This window comes from Phodopus roborovskii, unplaced genomic scaffold (genome assembly GCF_943737965.1).
Source record: "Phodopus roborovskii unplaced genomic scaffold, PHOROB, whole genome shotgun sequence".
Lineage (NCBI taxonomy): Eukaryota > Metazoa > Chordata > Mammalia > Rodentia > Cricetidae > Phodopus > Phodopus roborovskii.
Window position 1 is genome coordinate 3,205,278 of NW_026125295.1, and position 26,407 is coordinate 3,231,684.

At 51.9% G+C, this 26,407-nt stretch overlaps 1 protein-coding gene across 1 annotated transcript; it reads right to left on the reverse strand.

Moving 5' to 3' along the window:
• Positions 1–2,636: 2,636 nt before the first annotated feature.
• On the reverse strand, positions 2,637–26,407 carry Cmtm7 (CKLF like MARVEL transmembrane domain containing 7). Its single transcript, XM_051201970.1, has 5 exons — positions 26,130–26,407; positions 8,535–8,708; positions 7,329–7,412; positions 4,559–4,640; positions 2,637–3,005 (listed from the first exon to the last, which is right to left on the reverse strand). Exons 1-5 carry the CDS (start codon positions 26,262–26,264, stop codon positions 2,992–2,994), a joined length of 489 nt encoding a protein of 162 aa, XP_051057927.1. The 5' UTR covers positions 26,265–26,407; the 3' UTR covers positions 2,637–2,991.

Genomic DNA, 26,407 nt, shown 5'->3' on the forward strand with positions numbered 1-26,407 from the left:
ATCTTTGGGTATGTAGGAGGCCAGGGCTAGCCTGGGCTATAGGCCCCCATCTCACAATAGAAAAAGAGAAGAGGTAAACAACGCAGGGCTCTGCCTGAGGAGCTGCCTCGTTCAGGGAGGTGGCTGCGGACCTGTGTCTGTGATGGGTTGGTCTTGAGGAACTCAGGAGCAGGTGGACGGCCATGTCTCTCCGTGGTACGGGGGGCCATTCCGAGGCCAGCATCCCTCAAAGCATAGACAGGGCGGGTACCCACGGAGAGATTTGCATCATTGGTGTTTGCTACCTGTGGCTGGCCTATATGAACTATACGGGGATAATACCACATTTCTCTCTCTTTTCTTAAGATTTATTTTATTTTATGTGTGAGTGTTTGCCTGCGTGTAAGTCTGCACCACATTCATGCAGCGTCTCAAGAGGCCAGAGGAGGGCATTGGATGTCCAGGAAGACACTGGAGTTAGAGGTGGTTGTGAGCCACCATGTGCATGCCGGGAATGGACCCAGGTCTTCTGCAAGAGCAGTGAATGCTCTTAAGCGCTGAGCTCTCTCTCTAGCCCCAGGTAACACATACTTCATACATGTACCACATGTCTGCAGTGCCTTTTTGGGTTAACAGGACATGGCTCAGCCAGTGGTAGTGTTGAGCAGGGCCTTAAAGACCTGCTAACCATTTGAAGTTGGTCTCTCATGTTAGCAGACACCTTGGGTCCCCGCTGTGAGCAGACTCTTGCATCTGTTCCCCGCCTTTGGCCAACTGCTCCTGAAGAGGCGGGGCTCTGCTGTTCTGTCCAGGTTCGGGAGGGTAGCACCAGCACCATCGTCAGGCTCATGGCCTTCCTGCTCGTCTGTCACGGGGTGGTGGCTTCCCTGGAGGGCCTCAAAGGCAGCCAGTGTCCAGAACCCTTTCTGAGCAGCCCAGAACTTCTATTTGGAGCAGACGCCTGCCATCCACAGCCTCTCCCTACTTTATCTCCCCCTCCAGGGCCCAGTCGGGCCCGGAAAATGCTGCCCATGGTGCATTATAGAGGTGACCCAGCAATGGCCTCATCTTCAGGCCCCGGGGCTGCTGGGGAAGACTGGGCAGGCCGCAGCTCCCCTGCTGTCCCTGTGAGCCCCACTTTGTTTCCTTTCCCCAGTCACACACCAGCAGGAGGCAGGGGAATGCTCTTTGTTGTTATGTAGCCCTGGAACCTGCTGTGTAGACCAGGCTGGCCTTGAACTCAGAGATCCCTGTCTCTGCCTCCCACATGCTGGGATTAAAGGTGTGCACCACCTCTCCTCTCCTCCTGGCTCTTGTTGCTGTTTGTTTGTTTTTTAAATTGAGACAGGAGCTCATGTAGCCCAGGGTGACATCGGACTTTATAGTAGCTGATGATGACCTTGATCATGACCCCCTGCCGGCCGCTACCCTCCACAGTGTGGGGATTACAGGTGTGGGCTGCCAGGCCAGGAGGGAGGAGGCATGGGATCCATTGATGGCCAAGGGGCCACTTCAAGAAGCTGCTGCCTGGCCACTCTTCTCAGCCCCTTCTCCCGCAGAAGTGCCCTCCCCAGGCTCCCACCCAGGGCTCCTCCAGTCCAGCAGGGCTCCGCAATGCAATGCAGAAGAGCGCGTCCAGGTTGTCGGTGTGCCTGGGGCCTGGATTCCCACTTGTGTCTGCCCAGCCGGCAGGCACTTTGTGGGCAAGGCGTTAGGAGTCCCCTGCCTTGCGACGCATCTCTGTTTTCTTGGATGGAGTTGGTCAGCACATCTAGGGAACTTGGTGGGCCAAGGCCTGGGTTCCATTGTTATCCCTCTGCATCAACCTGCTGGCCCCCAGCACGATGGCCCCCATCACCTGCTCTGCCTACCCGGTCACTCTTAACTCCTCCCAGCTTCCATTGGTGTCCTCGTCACATGCAGTGACTCACCAGACGTTTGTTGTTGTTGTTTTGATTTTTCGAGACGGGGTTTCTTTGTGTGGATTTGGCTGTCCTAGAACTCACACAGCAGACCAGGCTGGCCTGGAACTCAGAGAGATCTGCCTGCTTCTGCTTCCTGAGTGCTGGGATTAAAGGAGTGGGCCACCATCGCCAGATTCTTACAAGGATCCTGACCTGTGTTCACACTGTCCCAGTGTACTCCTGGAAATGTCCTAACTAGGAGAGAATCTGAGGTCCAGGAAATTAAAAGTCAAAGCTGGACGTGGTGGTACACAGCTAGAATCTCAGTCCTTGGGAGGTGGAGGCTGGAGGATCACGAGTTCAATGGTCACCCTTGCCTACAAAGCAAGTTCAAGGCCAACCCAGTCTACGTAATGTTCTACCAAAAATGGGGATGGTGTGTGTGGCTGGGGATGCGGCTCCGTTGGTGAAGTAGTTGCCTGCTGTGCATGGAGCCTGGGTTCCATCCCCAGCACCACAGGAAGCTGGGTATCCTGGCAACACCTGCAATCTCAGCATCAGGGAGGTAGAGGCAAGAGGGTCACGAGTTCAAGGTCATCCTCAGCTGCAGTTTAAATGGAAGCCAGCCTGGGAGGGAGAAAGGGGTGATAGGGCCCGGAATCCATACAGAGCACAGGGGTTGAATGTGTAACAGACACAAACTGGTACAGAAAGGCCTGGTGTACAGACATCCCATTCAGTAAGAAAGCCTGCTGCAGTTGACTAATGTTTTATTAAAAACCACACCCTCCCACTCACACACACCACGACGGAGGCAGAGATAGGGACCGGAGAAACAGAGCGGCCACATAGTGTTTCTATGTCTATGCAGGCGGGCCCAGAAGTCTGTCCACTGTACTCAGTGCAGTGCTAAGAGCCCAGAGTGGAGGGGTGTCTTCTGTGGCAGGCTGGGAGGAGGCTGCAGCCGCTTGATGCTCAGGAGCCCAATGTCCTGACAAAGCCAGGGAAGGCCTTGTCACCGGAAAAGTCCATAGCCACGCCTGGGGTCCTCCTGGGGTGAGCCTACATTTTGCAGGTCCTTTTGAGGGGACAGAGGGCGATGGCCTTGTCAGGCAGATGCATCTGGAGAGAGAAATGGGAAGTTAGGTCACCTTGCCAGGACCTGGAATCACCCTGAAGCCACCCGCAGGCTCCTGCTCCACATGTCCCGGCTCTGGAAAGAGTGGGCGTCTCACTGGATCTGGCACTCGCTGACTAGGGCCAGGGTCTCTGCCTGCCTCCAGCTCAGCGCTGGAGTTACAGATGTAGCCACCATATTAGCCCCGTTCCACTGAGTACTAGGGATCTGAACCCTGGTTCTCATGCCCTGCATAGCAAGCAGCGCTTGCTATGTTCTCCAGAAAGGAAAACAGAGGAGCAGAAGGACGACTTTACCGGAAGAGCATGTGCTGCTCACGCTCTTCCGGAGGACCCGAGTTCTATTCCCAGCACCCATGCCGGGGGGCTCGCAACTGTCTGTAACTCCAGTTCCAGGGGATCAAATACCCTCTTCTGGCCTCTGAAGGCACCTACATTCACACACACAGGAGCCCGCCCCCATCCTTAAAATCTTAAACAGTTGTGTTGGTTTGGGCTTTCTGAAATCTAATGTTTTCGTGTTACAGGACTGTGAAGTGTAGTCTGGTAGCCTTGAACTCTGGACCTCCCTGCTTCCACCCCCCACTGCTGGGATCACAAGCATTTACCACCAGCTCCACGATGTCACAATCAGTTTTTATTTCGTGTGGTGGTGCACACTGGGTAAACCGAGGCAGGAGGACTGCCAAAGGTTCGAAGCTAGCCTCGGTCTCCAAAGAACTTAAGGATAAAAACCACTAAGGACGTATAGCAGGGTTAATTAGTAAGGGCATTCATTATAGCAGGACTTAGTAACAAAAAAAGTCAAGCAAAACCAAATCCCTAGAACCGAGTAGGAAAACGGGCGAATGTCCCCGTCACTGAAAAATGAAATGAAGATTGAGAATTCCTGAGGGCATCAGGAAAACGCCTGGCATACGATGAAGTAGTGGGGGGCAAACGGCAGGCGTGTTTTGAGATAGGGTCTCACCCTGGCATGACACAAGCCACGTAGACCAGGCTGGCCTTGAACTCACAGAGATCCACCTGTCTCTGCTTCCCAGTGTCGGGATTAAAGGAGTGCGCCACCGTACCCATCTCTGGTTCTCTTGTATAAGCACAATTGCATGACTTTTTCAGAGAGGAAACACTGGGAAGAGACCAGGCACTGCTTGAGTGCTAGGCTTGGTGTGACACCCCCTGCAATCCCATTGCTTTGGAGGCTGAAGTAGGAGGATTGCAGGTTCAAACCTACTCTGGGCTTCATAGTGAGACGTTGCTTAAGAAAAGGGCAAAGCAATGAAGACTGCCCACATTTTGTAAGAGTTTGAAATGCCTGTAGAATCCCAGTACTTGGGAGGCAGAGGCAAAAAGACCAGAGTTCAAGGTCATGCAGTGAGCATCCCAGGGTGTGTCCCTGGGTGTGTAGAGACGGGTAGGAAGGCAGTCAGGGTCCTTGGGCCCCACCCTCTTCCTTCGGTGCCCCGCCCTCCAACTCTACTTGGTACAAGGCATTCCTCCTACCCCGTGCACCCTGCATCTCGATGACTGGTGCCTACCTGCCGACTGGGTTATATAGGTGATCTTGTAGGACAGCCACAAGCTTGCCAGGCAGAGGAAGCAGGCCAGGAACCCAAAGATCTACCGTGGGAGAGGAAAGGATCAGAGCTGTAGGGCCATCGCTCATTTTCTTCTGTGTCCTAGGAACAAAACTGGGGAGCCATTTCACCTAGCCACCTGGTCCGTACTCAGTTGCAGAGGGCAAGTTTGGAAAGATCCAATCTGGGGCTTCTGGTCCCCTGGTCAGGCCCAGGAGCCAGGTAACTCTGGCCCCTGGCTTGGGTTTATATTTACAGCCTAGTTGGGGCCAAGCTCAGAACCCTGATGATCCAGAACCAATAAAAAATGAGAGAGGTGGTATTGTTTGTAAATTTTAATTTGGATTTAAACCTTGGAACGTTCCAGCAGATTGATTATATGGCTAGCATCATTGGGTTTCATTGGTAACAGCCCCTGGTCTCTGCCAGTTTTACAGCCTCAGAAGAGCTAAAAGCGGAAGCCTCGAGTTCAGCTTTATGTCTACGCATATTTAAATCATAACAGTAAAAGTAAGTTAGGGCCAGACTCCTACCCTTTCCAGGGTCCATCTAGTGCTGGGTTTGAGGAGGGCTGGACTTGACCTAATAGGCTCCTCAAAGATGGCTGAGGGAGAGCAATCATGGCCCTGGTATCTGGGGACCCGGGAAACTGGTGGCCATGCACTCTCCTGCCACACCCTCCAGTAGCCACTGGGGAGTGATTATACATCTGTCATGTTTCTAAGCCTCCGGGCAGCTGAGTCTTGAACCTACAGACCCCCAAGGGGGGGATATGCTCCACCCCCGCCCTTCCTGTTTCACAGCTAAACCAGGAGAGGGACAGGAAGCTACCTTTTTTGCTTAAGACCCCAGAGCTCGCCGGGGCCAGGTACAGGGTCTGACCCTGGGTAGTGGGCTCCAGGACTCACACTCTGCTAGCCTGTGGCCCAAGTGTCCTCAGACCCACACAAAGGCCTTGCTTAGGTCATCATGCTCTCACTAGTATAGCCCTGATTGACAGCTGACATTGGACAGGTGTGGTCCAGGAGCAGCCAGACAAAGGTTAGATTTCCAAAAAGGTTTGGTGTTCTTCCAGGCCCAGGTCAGTTAGGTAACCTGCTGTCCCTAGCAGCCTGTGCCCCAAAGCATTCTTGTTGCCTATCTTTGTACAGATTGTCTGAGTCACATAATTAGCTGACTAGGGCCAGGCCTTGCCTCCCATTGTCTGTCCTACACAAGTAGGACATTACTACCACCCAACCCCCAAGTGTCTGCACTGCACCACGGGACAGTTTATTATTACAACCCTACAGAATGCTAGTCTACACCACAGTGCCTCGTTTGCTAATTGTCACATGGGCCCCGTCCTCCTCGCCTAAGCTAGAGGGCTACTTCCTCATGAACAGGGAGCTCATTTTGTTTTATTTTTTTTCTGGCTTCCCTGTGGTGTGATAAATGTTAGCTACTGGGCCTGACACAGTTTATGTGTGGCCTGGTTATAAAAGCCAGTGGGAAACCCTTTGTGTGTGTGTGTGTGTGTGTGTGTGTGTGTGGTGCAGGGCGTGTGGATCCCTGCCCTCTTCCTTGGCATGTACCTTTGTCAGGCTGGTTCTAACCTGCAGGTAGCAGCCACCTGTCTGCTAGGAGGTTGCATGGAGCGCGGAGCTGAAGGTACATCGGGGCTCCACTGTTTACGGGCGTGGCCACCCCTTGCAGACATGTTTGGTCCTCACTGTGAGGACCTGAGCAGAGAGTCAACCTAGGGGAAACTCCAGGGGCAAATGGGCAAACAGGACGATAGGCCACAGTCTGGAGAATCCTGGGGATATTTGTAAGTGGAACTAATTGTAAAAGTCTGAGCTCAGTTGGTAGAGAGCTCGCCCAGCTTGCAGGAAGTCCTAGGCTCCACCCCCCAGCACCACAGGCTAGGTGTGCAGGCTGTTGCACACCTTAGAGCCTAGCACTGTGGGACTGCGGTCAGGACAATCTCAAGTTGAAGGACATCCTTGGCTACTTATTAAGTTAGAGGCCATCCTGGGCCACCAGAGACCAAGCCTTAAAACAAATACACAAAACAATTCTTGCCTGGGTACTGACCGAAGCCCGCTCAGATATGAAGTTGGCAAAATCACAAATCAGACTCTCTAGACCTTTGAAAAATGTTTCAGCCATGGGTCCATACGTGTGTGCACTCCTGTATGTCACGTATGTCCCACAGTGCTGAGTTCTGTACAGTCTAGCTAGCTGTGCACGCTATTAGATGGGTCACTGTCACTTCTGAAAGAGGTAAGGGTGCCCCTTCTAGGCCTGAACACTGACAAAATTAACGATGGGCGGTGGGATGAGCCTTGGTTGGTGCAGTGCCCGCCTACCATGCAGGCAGCCTAGGGTTCAATTCCCGGCACGGCAAAACATCTGGGCAAGGGTGGAGCACAGCTATAATCCCAGAACTCAGGAGGTGGAGCAGTAGGGTCAGAAGTGCAGGTCACCCTCAGCTACACAGTGAATTGAGGGAGGAGGCCCAGCTACTACTGTAGCCGTTTACGTCTGTCAGCAGTCCTTGTCTACCTTCCCGGACCCTCTGATTAGAGCGCAGGTGCCAGGCTCTTTGGAGAGAGCGGCTGTCTGGGTTGAGGCACACGTGGGTTCTAAGAAGAAAGGCCCCCAGATCTACCCCTTCCCCGGCCCCTGTCGGGGAGAAAGGAACTGAAATCTGAATGGATAACTAAAAACATGTCAGGGCTCCCCCTACCAGGCCAGTCTGGTAACTCTTGGAGGCAGCCACGATGGAGGCGATGAGCAGAAGCACGGTGCCGATTAAATAGTGCAGAAGTTCCTGGAAGCCGGGGCAGAAGAAAGAAGACGTGAATGGGCAGCCACACTCTCTCCCTTGGGACATTCAGGCCGGAAGAAGTGCAAGTCTCAGGAGACCAGTGTAGAAAGCTGCGCCAGGGAGAGCCACGCTGGAGAGAAAGGATGCCGGGCAAGCAGAAGGAGACAGAGACAGGGACATCTCTGGTGAACAGAGCCGGTCACTGAGAACTGCCCAGTTCCCTAGATGAATTTGTGAATCTTTTCCTTCTGTGCTAGGTTTAACCCAGCATAAAACAAAACAAAACAAACAACAAAAATAACAGATATCAAAAGCAAAAGCACCAAGGTCTCTCTCTCTGTCTCTCTCTCTGTCTCTCTCTCTCTCTCTCTCTCTCTCTCTCTCACACACACACACACACACACAAGCACTCACACATTGGGCTCTCTGTCTGGTGATGCATATCTATAAAAACTCATACCTAGTCTTACAGTCAACATGGAAGACAGTGCTTCCCTTCAGAGGTCACAGAAAAGGCCGTGACACGTGACACCCTCTTGCCACTCCTATCCAACATTCAGCCCCTCTGTCCTGCTAATTCTTCACAATAAGGCAAGGCGTCTACATTGGCCAAAAGTGAGCTATTGATATTTGTGGATGGTGTGATCTAGTACATAGTGGATCCTAAGGAATTCACTAGGTCCCTGTTAGAACTGATGAAGGAGTGCCTTTATGCTCCTAAAAAACAGGCACAAAATTAAGACTGTCGGGTGTGATAACACAGACTTCTAACTTGGGAGGCAGAGGCAGGAGGATCTCCGTGAGTTTGAGGCCAGCCCGGCCTACATTGTAAGACACTGTCTTCAAAATAGAGCCTTCTGGTTTATCTTCTCCGCCTCTGCCACCAAGTGTCACCATTGAACTCTCTCAACAGTGTACACACCCTCACCAGCTCCTTCCTTCAAGGCCTGTCCTCCTGTGCCCCGCACACACAGCAGATAAGAGTCCCAGCCTTCCGACCCTGGGAAGCGAGTTTGAGAACCCTCAGGAGGCCAGCAGAGATGCCCAGCAAGCAGTGAAGAGTCAGGGTGGAAGCAGCCATGTCCCAACCCCTGCGTGCTGACAGTGGGGCCCCGCCCTCCTTACCGACAGGGGCCAGCTGATGCAGGTGAGCACTCGGTAGAAGCGGAAGAGGTGGACCAGGTAAAAGATGAGAATCATTATCAGGTCGCAGATGGTGACGACTTCAAAGAAGGTGTAGGCGCCATAGTCCACCCGAGGGGAGCTTCGCACACAGATGAAGGCAATCAGCAGGGTGACCTGCAGCAGACGTGAGGATGCTAGCACACTTCTGCCCAACACGGGCACCCGGGAGAGGGGGGACAAACGGGAACCCAGTGGAACCGTCCCTCACAATTCAAGCCTGAATTGACACATTGCTACCATCCAGGTTATTCCCACACACATTGGCTGGGAGGATGGAAGAATTTGCTTTCACATAACACAGGCTTTAAAAATACATTCAGGGGAGCCAGGGCTTATGTATTAGCTAAAGCTAATAATATTCAGCTATTTCGGACGGCAAAGGCAGCAACTTATCCATTGTCCTCATCAGTGGACATAAGTTATCACTGACTGACGTGTGGCATACGTGATCCAGTTGGAGCATCCAAGAACTCTGCCAGGTAGACAAAAATCATCCTTTGTTTCATATAGGGAAATGGAGCCATACTGAGTCACTAACTAATCCAGCTGGCTCAGCTTTAGGCACTCACATATTTGAATCAGTGTCTGTGCATGTGTGCACGCACACACACACACACAGAGCCAGAGGCTGACATCCCATCATGCCCCAGAGATAACGTACACATGGCTAGCGTTTTCACATGGGTGCTGGGCACCCAAACTCGAGTCCCCCTGGCAAGCACTCTACTGAATGCCATCTCCCTATCCCTCTGCTCTGCCGTACATGCCCTTGTTCAGGTAAAGCCCACCTCAGAGATTCTAGCTTTCACAGCATCCACTGTGGACTTGGGTGGCTCCAAGAGGTTTCTGTTCTAAGGAGTTAATCATCCTAACTGGTAGAAAGAAACAAAACACTACCTGTAACCTAGGCTCTTCGGAGGCTGAGGAGATTGCTAAGAGTTTGAAGCCAGCCTGAGCTGCACAGGGAATTAGAGTCAGCTTTAGGTACATAGTAAGACCCCACCATAACACAAAATAAATACAAAGAGCAACAACACAGTGTCAGGGTATTAAAAGCTCGATGGTCCGAATTGGTCCCTGGGACCCACACAGTGGAAGAGAGAACTGACTTACACACATTGTCCTCTGGTCTCCACAAGCATGCCCCTGTAATAAATAAACACATATAGCAATAAAAGTGTTTCCAAAGAGCAGTAACAAGAGCTGGGCTGTGGTGGTGCACGCCTTTAATCCCAGCACTCAGGAGGCAGGCAAATCTCCAGGTTTGAGGCCAGCTTGGTGTACAGAGTGAGTTCCAGGACAGCCAGGGCCACACAGAGAAACTTTATCTCAAAAAGCCATAAAGGAAGCAAGCAGACTCTCTTAGTTCTTTTTTCCTGTTTCTAAATACTCTGACAAAAGCAACTTAAAGGGGGAAGGGTTTTAGTGTTATATTTGAATGTATTTGGCCCTCATAAGCTCATAGACAGTGCCACTCTTAGGAGGTGTGGCCTTGTTGGAGGAAGTGCGTCACTGCGGGGGCGGGCTTTGAGGTCTCATATGCTCAAGCCATGCCCAGTGTCTCAGTTCACTTCCTGTTGCTGGCAAGATGAAGCACTTTCAGTTACCTCCCCAAAACCACATCTGCCTGCATGACACCATGTCACCATGGTAACGGACTAAACCTCTGAACTGTAAGCCATCCCATTAACTGTTTCTTTATAAGTGTTGCTGTGTCTGGCAGTGGTGGCACACGTCTTTAATCCCAGCACTAGGGAGGCAGAGGCAGGCAGACCGCTGTGAGTTCCAGACCAGGTTGGTCTACAAGAGCTAGTTCCAGGACAGCCTCCACAGCCACAGAGAAACCCTGCCTCCAAAAATAAAAAACAAACAAAGAGTTGCTGTGGTCTCGGTGTCTCTGCACAGCAGTAGAAACGCTAAGACAGTCTGGCTCACATTTCAGTGGTGCAGTACTTTATGGCCAGGAACTCCGTGCAGCAGGATCTTGACGCATTGCTCACACCTCATCCACAATCAGGAAGCAGAGGGCTAACTGTCCCCAGCGTCCCTCTGTCTCCGTTTATACTGTCCAGAGCCCAACCAGGGATCAGTGTCTCCCACACTGAGCAGAATGTCCCACTTCGTGTGTGTAAATGGACACAGGGTACAGTGCAAGTGTGGAGGTCAGAGGACAAGTGTTCAGGGGTCATTTGTCTTCCTGCACCAGAGTTCTGGCTGTAAGAGCCGTTACAAGCTGAGCCATCGTGCTGGCCTTGGTTTATTTCTGAGACAGAGTTTCATTATCCCAGCCAGCCTCTGCTTCCCTGTGAATGAGGATGACTGTGAACATCTGTCCTCCTCTGTCCCCTCCTGGACTGAGACCACAGGCACGCGTGTGTCATCACATCCAGCTTTATGTGGTGCTGGGGAATGAATCCTACTCCGCAGCCCAGGAACAGCCACTTTTTAAGACTTATTTAATTGCATTGTATGTACTTTGGTATTTTGCTTGCATGTATGTCTGTGTGAGGGTGTTGGGTCCCCTGGAGCAGGAGTCACAGATAGTCTAGAGCTGCCATGTGGGTGTTGGGAATTGAACCCAGGTCCACTGGAAGAGCAGCCAGTGCTCTTTGCAAGACATTTATTCCTATTAGTTTTAATTATGTGTATGTGCATGTGAGTGAGTGCAGGTGACAGAGAGAGCCGGAGGCATTAGACCCCCTGGAGCTTGGAGTCACTGATGATCAGTTGTAAGCCACCTGACATGGGGCTGAGAGCCAAGCTTGGGTCCTCTGTTAGAGCAGTAAGTGCTCTTACTGCTGAGCCATCTCTCCAGCCCAGCAACAGGCACTTTTAAAACAGGCAAGGCAGACAGATCTCTTAAGAGTTCAAGTCCAGCTTGGTCTACATAGCAAATTCCCAGCCAGCCAGAGCTACATGGTAAGATCTCAAAACAAATAAAAACAGAAAACAAAACAACAACAAAACCAAAATGAAACCGTCAAACGAAGAAAAACTCAAAGAACATACTTGGCATGTACTGAAAGTAAGAGTTGCTCTCTGTCAAGGGACAATGATGGGCATGGGTGTGAAGGAACCACCTAACACCTGGGCCTGGGGTTCTGCCTGACACTGTCCTATGGCTACAGACACCACACGGGCAGGCTTAGCTGAACTGCAGCTGATGTCACTGACAGCGTTGTCCCAAGGGCGACACAATAGCCCTGTGTCAGGGACCAGTGGAGAACAGCGTGGTAAACCCCCACCTCTGGGCCACAGCCCTGGTGGGTGAGAGTTCTGAACCACCTGCTGCCTGGAGGCAGGCTTGCAGGCAGGCCTGGAGAACTGAGCTCTGCTGTGGGCAAATGACAGCTGCTGGCGACATTCAGGAGCATCAGGAAGAAGCACCAGCCTCCAGCATCCTCTAGACACCCATGTATGCTTCCCTAGGAGAAGAAGGATCTAGGACCGAGTGCTCTCACACATTGCTCTTCTTAGCATTAAATGTGACCCCTCCTTGAACCGATGAGATAGCTTAGTGAATAACGGTGACTGCTGCCAAGCGTGATCGGAATTCAATCCTTGGGGCCCTCGCGGGAGGGAGAACCAAGCCCCTGTGGGCTGTCCTTTGACCTCCACATGTGTACTATGGCATGTGTGTACCCACAGACTTAACAGCAGGCTTGTCCCGCCAGGCCTGGTTTTGGCAGTGCTGGGGATTGAACCCAGGACTTCTTGCATACTAGGTAAACAACACTCTACAGACTGAGCCACATCACTAGCCGCCCCTACACATTTTATTGCAAGCTACCATCCTGCTGGTTCTAGGACAAGCCATTCCAATTACCACACTGGAGGGTGCCCAGAGGAGGTGACATCAGCCTGACTCACAGCAGCTTAGACTCAGGACTCGCAGGGCTGACCCTTGAGAGTCCTGTCTAGTCAGCAGTAAGTACTTACTGGATGTCATTAAGATTTTTTTTTGGTGGGTGGGGATGGGGGGTTGGGACAGAGTTTCTCTGTGTAGCCCTAGCTGGCCTGGAACCTGCAGAGATCTGCCTGCCTCTGCCTTCTGAGTGTTGGGCTTAAAGGCATGCACCACCACTGCCTAGCTAAGATTTTAACTATTTATTGTGCAGAAAGCTAACTGATACATCTGTTTTCAGAACTTGCTTGGCTCAGACTACCCTTGCTTTTAGGAAGGGAACAAGAATATATTTATGTCACACTGGGGAGGCGGAGGCAGGCAGATCTCAGTGAGTTCAAGTCCAGCCTGCTCTACAGAGTGAGTTCTGGGAAAGCCAGGGCTACACAGGGGACCCATTTATTTGATAATATTCACTGAGTACCAACCACATCCCCAGTTGTCAGTCAGGATATTAGATTACACTGAGGCTAAGCATGGTGGCCCTTGCCCTTAATCTCAGCATGGACAGAGGCAGGAGGATTGCTTCAAGTGCTACAGAGTGAGACTATCTGAAAACCAAAACTAAAACCAACCAACCAAACAAACAACAAACAAAAAAACCAGTGTAGGGAGTGGGGTGTAGTTTGTCTGGCAGAGTGCTTGCCTAGTGCTCACAAAGCCCTAGGTTCAACCCTGAACCCTTTATAAGTCAGGCATAGTTAGCTGTACAAGCCCAATTCCAGCCCTTGGGAGGTGGAGGAGGGAGGATCTGAAATTCAAGGCCATTTTCTCCTATGCAGAGAGTTAGAGACTAGCTTGAGACCGCATCTCAAAAAACAAACAACTGGTCTCGGGTTGGTGGTGCACACCTTTAATTCTAGCACTCAGGAGGCAGAGGCAGGGGGGATCTCTGAGTTGGAGGCCAGCATGGTCCACAGAGTGGGTTCCAGAACAGCCAGGTTTACATAGAGAAACCCTTTCTCAAAAAACAAAAAACCCAAACAACTGGCTGATGAGATGTCACAGCAGGTAAATGCACTTGCCATGCAAGCCTGATGTCAGAGGCCCATCCCAGAGCCCAGGTGGTTTTCTTCTGACCCCCAAAATGTGAGCCACGGGATACACGCCTACACTCACACACACATGATAACGAGAAAGTTTGAAGCAAAGTTTGAAACAAAAGCCCACACTGGCTCCCATTTTGCCAGGGGGAGTCTCCAGGAAGCTCGGACAAAGGGCACATGGTGGGGCTGGAACTTTGGCCAGCATCATGGGAAATCAACTGTCAGAGACTCAGCGAGGCTAGCCAGACCCTGCAAGAGGCCTGGCACACCGCCTTGGGCAAGTGCCAGAAGTGTGTGTCTGCTGAGTGCCACAATGAGGCTGCAGGATGCCTCGATTAAAAACTAAAGCAGCCCGGGGCCAAGCCTGTGCCAGCCTGAGGAGAGGGTCAGTCTGGGATGAAAAATGGCCAAGCAAGCCCACGAGAACCATGGCGGGCCTGTGGCCCGGGTCACAGATGGAATGCCATCATTGTTCAGCATGTGTGATCACCCATCGTGGGGACCAGAAGTGAACCAGGGGACAGGCTGCCTGAAGACAAGAAGCCCTGAAGCCGGTGGGGGGGGGGCGTGGCTGGCAAGACGGTGGGGCGTGGCTGGCAGGATGTTTTAGAGGATGAAGGCTCTTAATGGCAAATCTGAGGACCGAGAGAACCATTTCCTGTTAACAGCCAGGGGAATGCCAGGAGAGGGGAAGGCAGCCAGCTCCCCGCCCCCCCGTCCCCAGGGCTTTGGGGGACTCTGCCTCATGGTGCTGCCAGGAGCCCTGTGGGCACATGCACTGGCCACAGCAGCACTTCCCTACCCCTCCCTCACCACTGCAGGGTCCTCAGAAATCTCACAACCGTTTGAAATTGAGTCCAGATCCTCCCACACACCAAGCATTAATGAAATCAGCTCGGGCCTCCCCACCTCAACCCTGCAGGCAGCCCTGGTCCCCGGAGGGGCAGGCCGCCTGGGAGAACCCCTTAGAGCAGCGGTTCTCACCCTCCTGATGCTGCGAACCCCTTAATACAGACCTCGTGTTGTGGAGACCCCACCGTAAACTTACTTCTTGTTGCTTCACAGCTGTAATGTTGCTACCGTTATGAGTCATAAAATGTAATTATCTGTGTTTTCCGACAGTCTTAGGTGACCCCTGTGAAAGGGTCATTCAGCAACCCCAAGGGATCGTGACCCACGGGTTGAGGACCTCTGCCTTATAGGAAGGACAGATGGGTCTGGGGTCTGAGGCCTATCCGGATACTGAGGCTGACTTGGTCGCTGTGGAAGCTCGTCGAAGGAGAAAGACAGGGCTTTTCATTCTCTACAGAAGGCCCCGCCCCGGCCTGGAGGCCCTGGGAGGAAGTGGGGAGACCAGGAAGCCTGATGACAGGTCTGTCCCCCGTGTACCCACACCCTTCCACCTGCACCTACAACTGCACAGCTAACCAGACACAGGCTGGCAGTCCTCAGGGGGACAGTTGAGGTGACTGACAGCTGCAGAGAGTCCCATGGCAAGGGCAGCTGAGGTCTTCATGAGCCTTGCTACCAAGACCAAAGGCTTCCCTCTAACCTCTGCTTCAGAGCCGGGGCTGCAGGATGCTCTCTCCTAAAGCATGGCAGGTTAAAAAATACAAGTTAAAAAAAAAGTCAGAAGGGCGGCGGTGGTGGCTGCGGGGCACACCTTTAACCCCAACACTCGGGAGGCAGAGGCAGAAGCCTCTGAGTTCTAGGCCAGCCTGGTCTACAAAGTGAGTTCCAATATAGCCAAGGCTACACAGAGAAACCCTGTCTAAAAAACAAAACGAAACAAAAGTCAGTCACAGAAGGGACAAAGGGTATGGATTCTGAATAACTCTAGTGCGCTGTTCGTATGCAGACATCTCAGAAGGAATGGCTGTAAGCCTCGGAGTCTCTGCCTTTCACCTGCATCCTAGCATGTAAGACACAGCGTGTCTCAGAAGGGCACAGCTGGTTTAATAGTTATTGAATCCACACACAGACATGAGAGAGGCAGCCACATACCCTGTCAGGTGATGTAGAAAAAGCAGATGGCCAAAATTTCAGTATCCATTCATGGTAAGAAACAAAACCAAAACCTCTCAGGAAGCAAGCAAGGACCAGCCTCAGTTTGAAGCTGTGACTTGAGTAGGGGAGTGTATAGTTTTATTCTAGGCAATATGCTCATGTCTACAGAACATCCAGTGGAACTAAAAAGGAAGGTTCTAGAAGGAATGCGAGTTCAGCAATGGCCCAGCCGCAGAGTTCAGCCTACAAGAGCGGTCATATTTCTGTATGTGAGCAATGACTGTTGAGTTTACACACTAAAAGCAAGTACCACCTCCTTTTTGGTTTTCCCTCTGACTCAAAGATTTGCCTGCCTCTGCTTCTTTCGTGCTGGGATCAAAGGTGTGCGCTACCACCTAGCTAACAAATACCACTCGTAACAGCAGCAAACTGGAAGATACTTTCTGAAAATACAACATTGTCAGGAAGTGAATTCTCCCCAGAACTGATGAGCCAGTTCAACAGAACCTGCATCGAAACTCAGCATCATGCGGGCTTTGTGTGTGTGTGTGTGTGTGTGTGTGTGGTGTGTTCACAAACTGATTCTAAACTTTCTATGGGAAGGTAAAGTGGGAAAAATCATAACAATTCTGCAGATGATCACTATCCAGTTTGAAGGATCACTGTAAAGGTAACAGTAATTAAGAGAACGTGGATTGGGGGGGAAATACAGACACCTATGTTAGTGACTCTGAAGAGAAGGGAGCAGGAGGGAAAGGAAGGGGAGGGAAGGGGTGAGACTCCCCAAGAACACAGTCAACTCATGTTTTGTCTGACGAAACAGGAAGGGGGTGGGGAAACAGCTCAGTTCGTGAAATACCACACACAGTGGGGACCTGAGTTCTGTTCCCAACACCCGTGCACACCTGTGATCCCACACCAGAGAGGTGGGGTTGGCAGCCAGCCAGTCTAGCAGAATTAGCGGGACCCAGGCACAATGAAAGACCTTGCCTCAAAAATAATAAGGTGGCTGAGGCTGCAGAGACGGCTCAGCGGTTTGGATCACTGGCTGCTCTTCTGGAAGAGTTCAATTCCCAGCACCACATGGCAGGTCACAACTGTGTGTAAATCTACTCTCAGGGGCTCTGTCACCCTCACACAGACAGACATGCAGGCACAACACCGATGCACATAAAATAATTAAAAATAATAATAAGGTGGGCTGGCTGTGACAGCTGCCTGGCTTTAATCCCAGCCCTCGGCAAGCAGAGGCAGGCAGATCCCGGTGAGTCTGAGCACAGCCTTGTCTACAGGCGGAGAGAGATGCAATGCATTGATATTGACCTCTTGGGAAAGTAATGCTGCAGTGGATGGAGGTTTAATGAGAGAAAGACCCTGCAGAGAACACAGGTCAGTTGGGACAAAGCCATAAGTTAAGGTTCAGTCTCCAGCGCCACATAAACCATGCGTGATAATAAACACGTAATTCCAGAAAGCATCTAGACTGAAGGGGAAGAGACCACGTGGGATCACGTGACCCTGGGGCCCCAGAGCAGACGCTGGCGGGTTGTGGTAAAGTCTAAGACTTGTAGATAACATCGTCAGTGCCATTGAATACTTCCCTTTGGCAATAGGACTGCAGCATATAGAGAAGGCCCTTTCTGGAAATGTACACTGGGTACATCACATGGTAGCATACAGTAAGCCAGGCTAGCTCTCTCCGCCTCCCAAGTCCCGTAGGCACACTGCTATGAGTACAGACTTGTGCTCCTGGGTCTGGATGTTCTGTGGGTTCTGGGGATCGGAACTCATGTCTCCAGGCTTGCAAGCAAGCACTCACCCAGAGTCATCTCACCAGGCATGTGTGTTGTCTGTCTTCGCTACTCTTTTCTTGCTGTGAAGAGACACGCCCAATGAAAGCAACTTACAAAAGAGCGTGCTCAGCTGGGGGCTGAGCCAATTGGAATGGCGTAAAGACCCCCCCCATGACACACCCTCTCCAACAAGGCCACACCTCCTAACCCCTGCCAAACGAAGAACGGTTCCAGCAACTGGGTACCAAGCTGTTAATATATGAGCCTATGGGGTACTCTCATTCAGACCACCACACCTCTCTTGCCCAAGAGTTCTTTCCCCAACCCAAAGTGTCATGCAGTGAACAGGACACCCTGACCAATGCTGGGAAGAAAACCCGGAACACCAATGTCACAGCGGGGGATGGTGGCACTCATGCGTCATCTCAGCACTAGGAAGGTGGAGAGGCGGGAGGGTTGTGAGTTCCAGGCTAGCTGGGATAGCATAACAAGACCTTGTCCCAGAAACAAAAGCAGCATCGCCCTACAGACATGCATGTCTGTGGTCTGATTTCCCAAGTTAACAACAGGAGGTAACGGGAAGGTCCCACTCTAGCGCTCACGGACTGTTCCCCAGGTCACATGTGTCGGTGGTGGTGACTTAGGTTGTTATAGGAGTTCAAAACAAAACAGTGTGCAGACAGTAGTGGTGCACGCCTTTAATCCCTGCACTCAGGAGGCAGAGGCAGGCGGATCTCTGGGAGTTTAAGGCCAGCCTGAGCTACAAAGTGAGTTCCAGAACAGCCAAAGCTGTTACACAGAGAAACCCTGTTTGAAAAACAAAACAAACAAACAGAGGTACAGAGAAGGGACAGAGAGTTGGCTCAGTTGGTAAAGTGTTTGCTGCATAAGTAAGAGGACCTGAGTTTGATCCTCAGCACCCATGTGAAAACAGCCAGGAGCGATGGCCATCGCTTGTTACCCCAGTGTTGGGGAGGTGGAGGCAGGCAGACTCCTGGGGCTTTCTTGGCTAGGCAGGTGAGCTCCAGATTCAGAGAGAGAACCAGTCTCAAAAGGGGACAATAACTGAGGATGCCTGAGGGTGACCCTTAGCTTCTATACACACATGCTCACATGTGCACCTCATGGCAAGCACACACACACACACACACACACACACACACACACACACACACACACATTCAGTTATTGCTATTACCGCAACATTGTTGAAACAGGAAAAGGCTGCTGAAATAATTTCCTTTCCCATCGACTTTATTTTTCACTCGGTAAATATTGATTCCCTACTCTACCTTCTCTTATTTTAAATTAGAGTTGGATAAAACAATAAAATAACACAGCTCCTTCAGTGGATAGCACAATGTGACATGAAAGTCCTGAGGGCATCTGTGCCTGGAGCTGGGGGTCCAGAGGGACACTAGGGAAGACAGCAGACAAGCCAGATGTCACAGCCAGGAGATGCAGCAGGTGCGAATAACCACAGAGCATCAGATCCCACCAGATGTGTTCAACCTGTGGCCAGTGGGCCACACGTGCCCCAGGACAGCTATGAACATGGTTTGACACACTGTCCACTTACTTAAAACATTTAGATGTGTGTGTGTGTGGGGGGTTGGGGGCAGAAGAGAAGAGAGAGACTCAGTTGTGCAATTGTGCAGTTCTCTGGTGTGAACGTTGTATATGGCAGCATCTGTCCCAGTGTGAAGACTGGACACGCCTGGCAGAGCCTCAGAGGGTAGGAGACAGACAAGAGGCAGCTCCAGTGGCTTCTGCAGAACACAGCAGGCAAGGACGCTCCATCCCCTTTTCGGACACCATCAGTCAGCACCAGCATCAGGAATTCAGTAAGAGCTTCTCCCTGGGGTTGGTTCCCCAAGGGCGTGTCTGTCATGGTGAGCCAGGCTGGGGGAGCCTGCTCACCACACACAAAAGCTGAGAAAAAGGTGACTTGGTTGGCCCTGGCCAGGTTCAGATGCAGAGGCAGAATTCAATAGATTTTTTTTTCCTCTTAAGCATGGGGATAGTCATAATTATCTCAATACTTGTGTTTATCCAAAAGGGAAAAGAAAACTACACAGCGGGGGGGGGGGGGGGGGGGGAGAAAGATAGCTCAGTGGTTAAGAGCTTGTACTTCTTCCAGAGGAGTTGGGTTCTGTTCCCAGGACTCGCATGGCAGATCACAACTGCCTATAACCTGTAACTCCTGTTCCAGGAAATCTTAGGTCCTGTGGTGCACATAAACCCATGCAAACACACACACACACACACACACACACACACACACACACACTAAAATAATAAGATAAACCTAAAAGGGGCTGGGGAGGATGACTTGGTTGGTAAGCGTCTATGATGTCTCACTAATAAGCTAGGCAAGCAAGGACCACAGCACCCATGCTTTTATTCTCAGCACTCAGGAGGCCGGGTGGGAGGGTCAAAAGGGCGGGCTTATATTTAGGTCACAGCAAACAGAGGCTGGGATGAAACCCTGTCCAAAAAAAAAAAAAAAACCTCTGACTTGATTGGAACCCAAGTGTCACTAGTCATGGCTTTCAGGCCCTAAGCAAATGACATAGCTCCTCTGCCTCAATACTCATCAGTAAACAAAGGCATAGGACATAGGACCCAGCCTCCTAAGACAGTGAGATTTCAACCAGGAAACACCCAGTGAAGCACCTCTTACTTGCTGGATTTAGTTAACTAACACGTTTCTGCTGCAGTGGGGGGGGGGTGCAGGGGGGAGAAGGTTTTTTGTTTGCTTTTGCTCTTTCTTGAGCACCCTGGGGAGTTGCAGACAGCTGCACACGCGCGGGGTGGGGGGTGGGGATGAACGCCCCGAGGTCCCACTGCAGGTTCTCATTTCTTTTTCCATCTTCCAATCCATGGCCTTGGGAAGAAGGGGCTCCTGAGATCCCCGTCCCTCAGAGACCAGCAAAGTTTCACTTGCTCCAGTCAAGCCTTTGGGCTAACCTGGGGTGGGTGTGCTGCCTCAGGGCGCAGGCAGTCGGGTCTCAGCCTCGCCCACAGCCAGCACGCGCCAGGGGACCTGACTGTTGCAGGCCACGCCTCTGCAGCTACACCTGCCCGGCAAGGAGCGCAGTGGGGTCCGCAGGAGTGTGGTCACATCCTGGAGTGCCCGGGTTCCCTTCCAGCTGGGTCGAGGCCCTGGAGAGCCCAGAATGCCTTTACTGGCCTGTGAGGAATACTGGGAGTGTAGCCAGCCAGCCAGCCATCGAGGAAGCTACAGGGCCAGTCTGGTGACAAGGGGAAGCAGCGGCTGGCAGCTGGCAGGGAGGAAACAGATGCACTGCCCATGGACCATGCAGGAAACCTCCCGGGGCAGGGGAGGAAGGCCTTCTCTTCAACCAGAATTTGAAGAACTACACTGTTCCAGGGCGCCACTCCCACACAGCCAGGAGGGCCCTGGAGGGTCTCTGGACCCACTGCACAGCTAAAAAACAAACAAACAAAACTCTGGGAGTATTGGCACACTAGGGGGCCAATCACTGGTGCGATAAGGGACCGTGTACCCTTTCCCCTCTGCAAGCCTGCAGCCTGGTGCCCCCTCCTCATGGTTTCCAGGCAGGGTTACCTCACCTGTGGCCAGTGGCTCTCAGTATGGCGGCAGCTGGCTCTTCAAGGTGCCTGGCACGGGGGACGGTGTGTGTGTGGGGGGGGGCGGGGTGAGGGACACTTTGGCTCTGTCGACAACATCCTTTGGATCTGCGGATATGAAGTTTCCCATTCGTGGGGCTCTACCTTCTAGAGCTGTCTACAGTCACTGTCACCATTAATTAAGTACAGGCATGTTTCAAAGCATGCCTGGTTGGCCTGTCATTGTTTTTTTTATTTTTCCCAAGATGCCAGGCACCAAATCCACTACTGCAATTAAGATTACTATGCCCTTTGGCACCCCGAAGTTTGTGGACAATAAAGGGACAGCCATTAGCTTATAGACACTAGAAGTCTAAAAACTAGACCAGGGAAGGTCGATAAATGCAGCCTGGGAGAGAGGCACCCGCTGTGAGAGCCAGATGACTCAAGTCTGGTCTCCAGAACCCATGTAAAAGCCACATGCGCAGATCAAGTTTGGATGTGTGCACATGCACACGTGCATTCTCGAAGGTGCGCGCGCACGCGCGCGCGAGCGCACACACACACACAGGACAACAAACACATGCACAGACAAGCACCCCATAAAGATTTAAAAGCCAAACAGCAGGTAAATGTAAGTTGTATTCAATAAGCCCAAAGCCAGCCTCTCATAGTACATGTACATTGTCATTTAATTTTGTCATAAAACAATACCAAAATTATATGTATCTCCTAAAAAAATTCTAAGAAGTTTTACTTGTTACTAAGATTGGAGGAGGGTGAATGGGAGAGTGTGTTCTCTGTGCTTTGGATGGTTTGTACAAAGACCACACCTCTTTGATTAGGACAGATAGAGCCCAGTTTTACTATCAATTTAAAGAAAGATTTCTTTATTTTTCTTCCATGTGATGAGTGTTTTTCTTGCATGTATGTCTGACTGTGTGCCTGGTGCCCACAGAGGCCTGAAGAGGGTGTCAGATCCCCTGCAACCAGAGTTACAGATAGTTGTGAGTTGCTATGTGGGTGCTGGGAATCGAACCCAGGACCTCAGAAAGAGTGAGTAGCCAGCACTCTTCACTACTGAGCCATCTCTCCAGCCTGAACAATTTTTAATTTGGTTTAGCCTTTAACGGAAAGTGGCTTCCTGTTCTCAGGATAGGACTGGGCACAATCTTAGCAGTGTGTTTCTTAGCTGCCCTCTGTATTTCTGGATGTAGACAGTGAAGGCTCAGGTCACACTTGGATGGGGTCTGATCGCACTTTTAATTATTATAGCTGAAGGTTTGAGGGACGCTAACATGTTTATTTATTTATTTATTTTGCTCCTTTTGAGGAAGTCTCACCATGTAGCCTTGGCTGGCCTGGAGCTTGCTATGTAGACCCCCTGGTGGGAATTTCTGGGGTCCAAGGTGTGCCACACTATGCCTCCCCCCACCCTAAAGGCAAGGTCCATTGTAGTCCAGGTTGGTCTTGGACTCTCTGTGTAGCCAAGGATGATCTTGAACTTGTGACCCTCCTGCCTCCACCTTCCGAATGGCAGGGATTACAGGTGTGCACACCACTTCTAGAAGATTCCACAAAGTTGTCCTCTGACCTCTACATCCATTCTTTCCCTTCCAGCTGTGACCCCTTGGATACCCAGGCAGCACCTGAAGACTGGCCCATCAGCCTGCACTCTGCGAGGCTGGGCAGGCTGGGGGTGTCCCTGAGATACAGTCCCGGAGGCTGCCCAAATGCTCTTTGCCCCCAAACTGCTTCTTTAAGGCCATTTTATAAATGGCTGACTGCGCCTTAATTCCCACCTCCTGTTAGTCCAGTGGCCTTTAGTACAGTCTAACGGTTGTCTAACCACCAACCACAACTTTCAACCGTTTCAGTCACCACCCCCAAACCTCTGCTCACCAACAGTCATGTCTGACTTCCTTCCTCCCATGCCCTAAGCAGCCACTGATTTTCGTCCATGTCTATAAATTTGTCTGTTTTCAACATTTCATCGGGTCAGGACCACAGAATATGGTCTTTTGGTGGGTGGCTTTCCTACTCCTACTTAGCACAGGGTTTTCCCAGCTCCAATACAGTTGCCTGCCTCAGTAGCCTGCCTCCCTTTTCTTTTGCTGTATAATACTTAACTGTAATGCTTTTATTTCCCTATTGTTAATTCATTCATTCACCGCTGAGTGGGCTGTCTGTTGTTTCTAGCGCCTGGCTATTGTGAATAATGCCACCATGGAAATGAACACATATGAGTGTACGTGTTCACGTCTGCTAGGCTAATAGGAATAGTGGTCACATGGCACCGTGTGTGTGTGTGTGTGTGTGTGTGTGTGTGTGTGTGTGTGTGTAGCAAATTCAGGTCTTTGTGCATCTGTGGCACAACATGCTTCGTCTTCCCAGTATCATTTTACACTCCCAGAGTTCCAGCCTCCTTACACCGTCCACACATTAGCCACTTGTCATCTGTCCCTTTTATGGCCATCAACTTCATGTGTGTGTGACATTGTCTTGCCATGCGTGGGTTTTGATTTCTCTGGATAGTTAGCAAATTCAAACTCGGCCAGAGTTGTGTGTCCTGGGGTGCGAACCAGACTTCAGCTGCTCCCACTGGCTGTGTGGCTTTGATACTCATAGCCTTTCAGGGTGCTTCCTCACTGGTCAATGACATGACTCACTCCATTCCTTAAAAGCATTTAGCGAGATGACACAGTCATGGTGTACAGTACGCAATTCCCTTCACATTATTGAAAGTTGGCTTAAAAAAAAAAAAAGGCAGAGCAATCTGGGTGTGGTATAGTACGTGCTTTTAATCTCAGCACCCAGGAGGTAGGAGCAAGCAGATCTCTGAGTTTAAGTCTGGTCTGAGCTACAGAGGAGTTCCGAAACAGCGAGGGTTACACAGACAAACTCTGTCTGGAAAACCAACCAAACAAAAAGATGCTTTTAAACGAATTCCTTCAAGTCAAGAACAGTGATCATATGGCTAGCCCACAGAGCAAGGTGAAAGACATCAAGCTCCGGAGTGCAACAGCCACACTTGGGTAAAGGGCATCCAGGGCTACAGGAGACTTCGTTTCCAGAAGTGACAAGCCCAGAGGGGCCCGAGGCAAGTTCCCCGAAGTTGTCAGGTCCCGTGTGGCTCAGGCTGGCTTGGAACTCACTGAGTAGCTGAGAACGACCACCAACACCTGCTCCTTTTGCCTCTACCATCTGAGTTCTGAGCCCCGATATAAGATAAAAGGCACACACCGCCATGCCCAGTTTTATGGGTGCTGGGAATCAGTCACAGGGTTCACATTCTAACCCAGTACTTTAACCAGCTGAGCTACAGCCCCAGTCCGGGCTTTTAGTTTTGCAGCTTTTAGTTTTTAAGGTATGTATGCGCATCTGTGAGTGGGCAGGTTCATGATAGCCAGGGAGGCCAAAGGCTTCAGACTTCCCTGGAGTTAGAGTTATAGAGATGCTGAAGTGGGTGTGGGAATCGAACTTGGGTCCTCTGGAATGGGAGTACCAGTTCTTAACCACTGAGCCATCTTTCCAGCCTCAACCTTTGTGGTTCTTAAGGTAACATGCTAAAAAAAAAAATCTCTTGGTCAGAACACACTGAAAACACATCCCGTGAGAAACAGAGGTCTGTATGTCACTGAGATGGTGGCCCCAGAGGGTGCTGTCAGGGCAGCTGCTTTTGTTCACCCACAACTGATAAGGGTTCCAACAGTGAAGACCCCATGTCAGAACACAGTCCCCGAACAGCTGGGCAGAGGCAGGAGCCAGGCAGGAGGCCCAAGCAGGCAGCCTCGCTCCCGCTCCCGGGATTTGATGAGCAGGCTGAAGCAAAGGCCAGGAGTCCCCTGGCCTGGGTTTTAAGAGGAGCAGAGAGGCAGCAGGCGGATGAAGTCACGGTTGAAATCTTTGCCCTCTGATTTGGAACACCCCCTTTCACTGTCTCCCACAAGCTGGCACATACAAACCCATGGGCCAGCGTTGACTCCCCCCCCCCCATCATTAATTTTGTGCACCAAAACCGCAGGCTAGCAGAGACGTTTTTCATCGGCTTCACTTCTTGTGGATTCAGGCAGAGACCTCTGAGCCAAACCTCTGCCCCTGGAACCCCATCTCCACCTGTGCCATCGTTTACAGATCAAAAGGGTGGCCTCTCGGTTTTGTTTGGCTAGTCAAGACTCAGCCTGGGTCCGCTCGGCTCAAACCAAAACTGCTGGGCACCAGACCTTTTAAGTTCCTTTTAAAAATGCCTGTGTCCAATTTTGGTCCATCCAGGTACCCTTCTTAAGAGAGGAAGAGCTTTTCCTTCCTCCCTTTCTGCAAGGAATGCCAGTCACCTTTCTACAACCAAAATAACAGATTATGGATGGTGGAAAGCCCTGGCCCAGTACCCCAACCCCTGGGGGCTGCTCCAGCTTGGCAGGCAGGTCCCAGTTTCCGGGTTGTGACCTTGCACCCGGGTCCCTAAACTTACGTCCGCAGGGCTTTCTACAAAACTACCAGCCTCCTCTCCACCCACGGTGAGCGGGGCATCAAACCGCCCAACCCTGTTTCAAAGCACACCACACAAACAGAAAAGGGATTGAAGACGACGCATTTCAAAGAAGTTGATAACAAAAAACGGGAGGGAGGAAAGAACGGTGGGTAAAGAGCAAACTGCAACAGGCCAGGACACTTCTGGCGGGCCATCCCTGGCTCTCTCAGCCACAGGCTTTCGTGCAGCCCTGGTCACACTAACAACCGGCCCCCTCACCCTCCCTGGCTCCGAGTGACCCCCAGAAGCCCCTCGGCCACAGGCCTTTCCAGTTAACCATCTGCTTTCTGAGGAGGAGCCCGGCGATGGTCTTAAGGGCGGCGCATCTCCCCGTCCCCAGCAGAAATCCGAAAGCCACGCCGAGCCCTTAGCTTTCGGGCGGCCGGGCGCGGCCGGGGGTGGCAAGGGACAGCGCGGGACTCTCCCTCCCCTGCCCGGGTGCGAGACGCGCGGCCTGGAGAAGAGGAAGGAGGGCAGGGAGGAACTTGCACCCCAAGTTTCGGTGGGGAAGCGGGGTGGCGGCTGGAGAAGCGCGGAGGGGGTCGGGGATCCTGCGGGCTGCTCCGGGAACTTTCTAGCAGACACTGGGCGCGGTGCTCCCGGGCTTCCGTCCAGGTGCAGCCCCTTGTACGCGGCCCCAACCCACTGCACTCTTCTTACCATCTGCGCCACTTTGAGCAGGGCGCCCGGGGTGCGCGGGTACACCGTGTCCAGCAGTCCCTCCGAGGGCTGGCCTGTCCCCGGCGCGCCGCCGCTGCTGCACGTGGTCCGGATAAGCCCCGATCCGTGCGACATCGCGGGGGCCCAGACCGGCGGGCCGCCTCCGGGGCCCCGGGTCCTCCGGCCAGTAAAGCTGGGGCGGGACGCCGGGGCGGGGCCTCAGGGGCGGGGCGCACGGCTCCCTCTTCCCAACTGTGGGGGACCCAGAGAGGACGGGC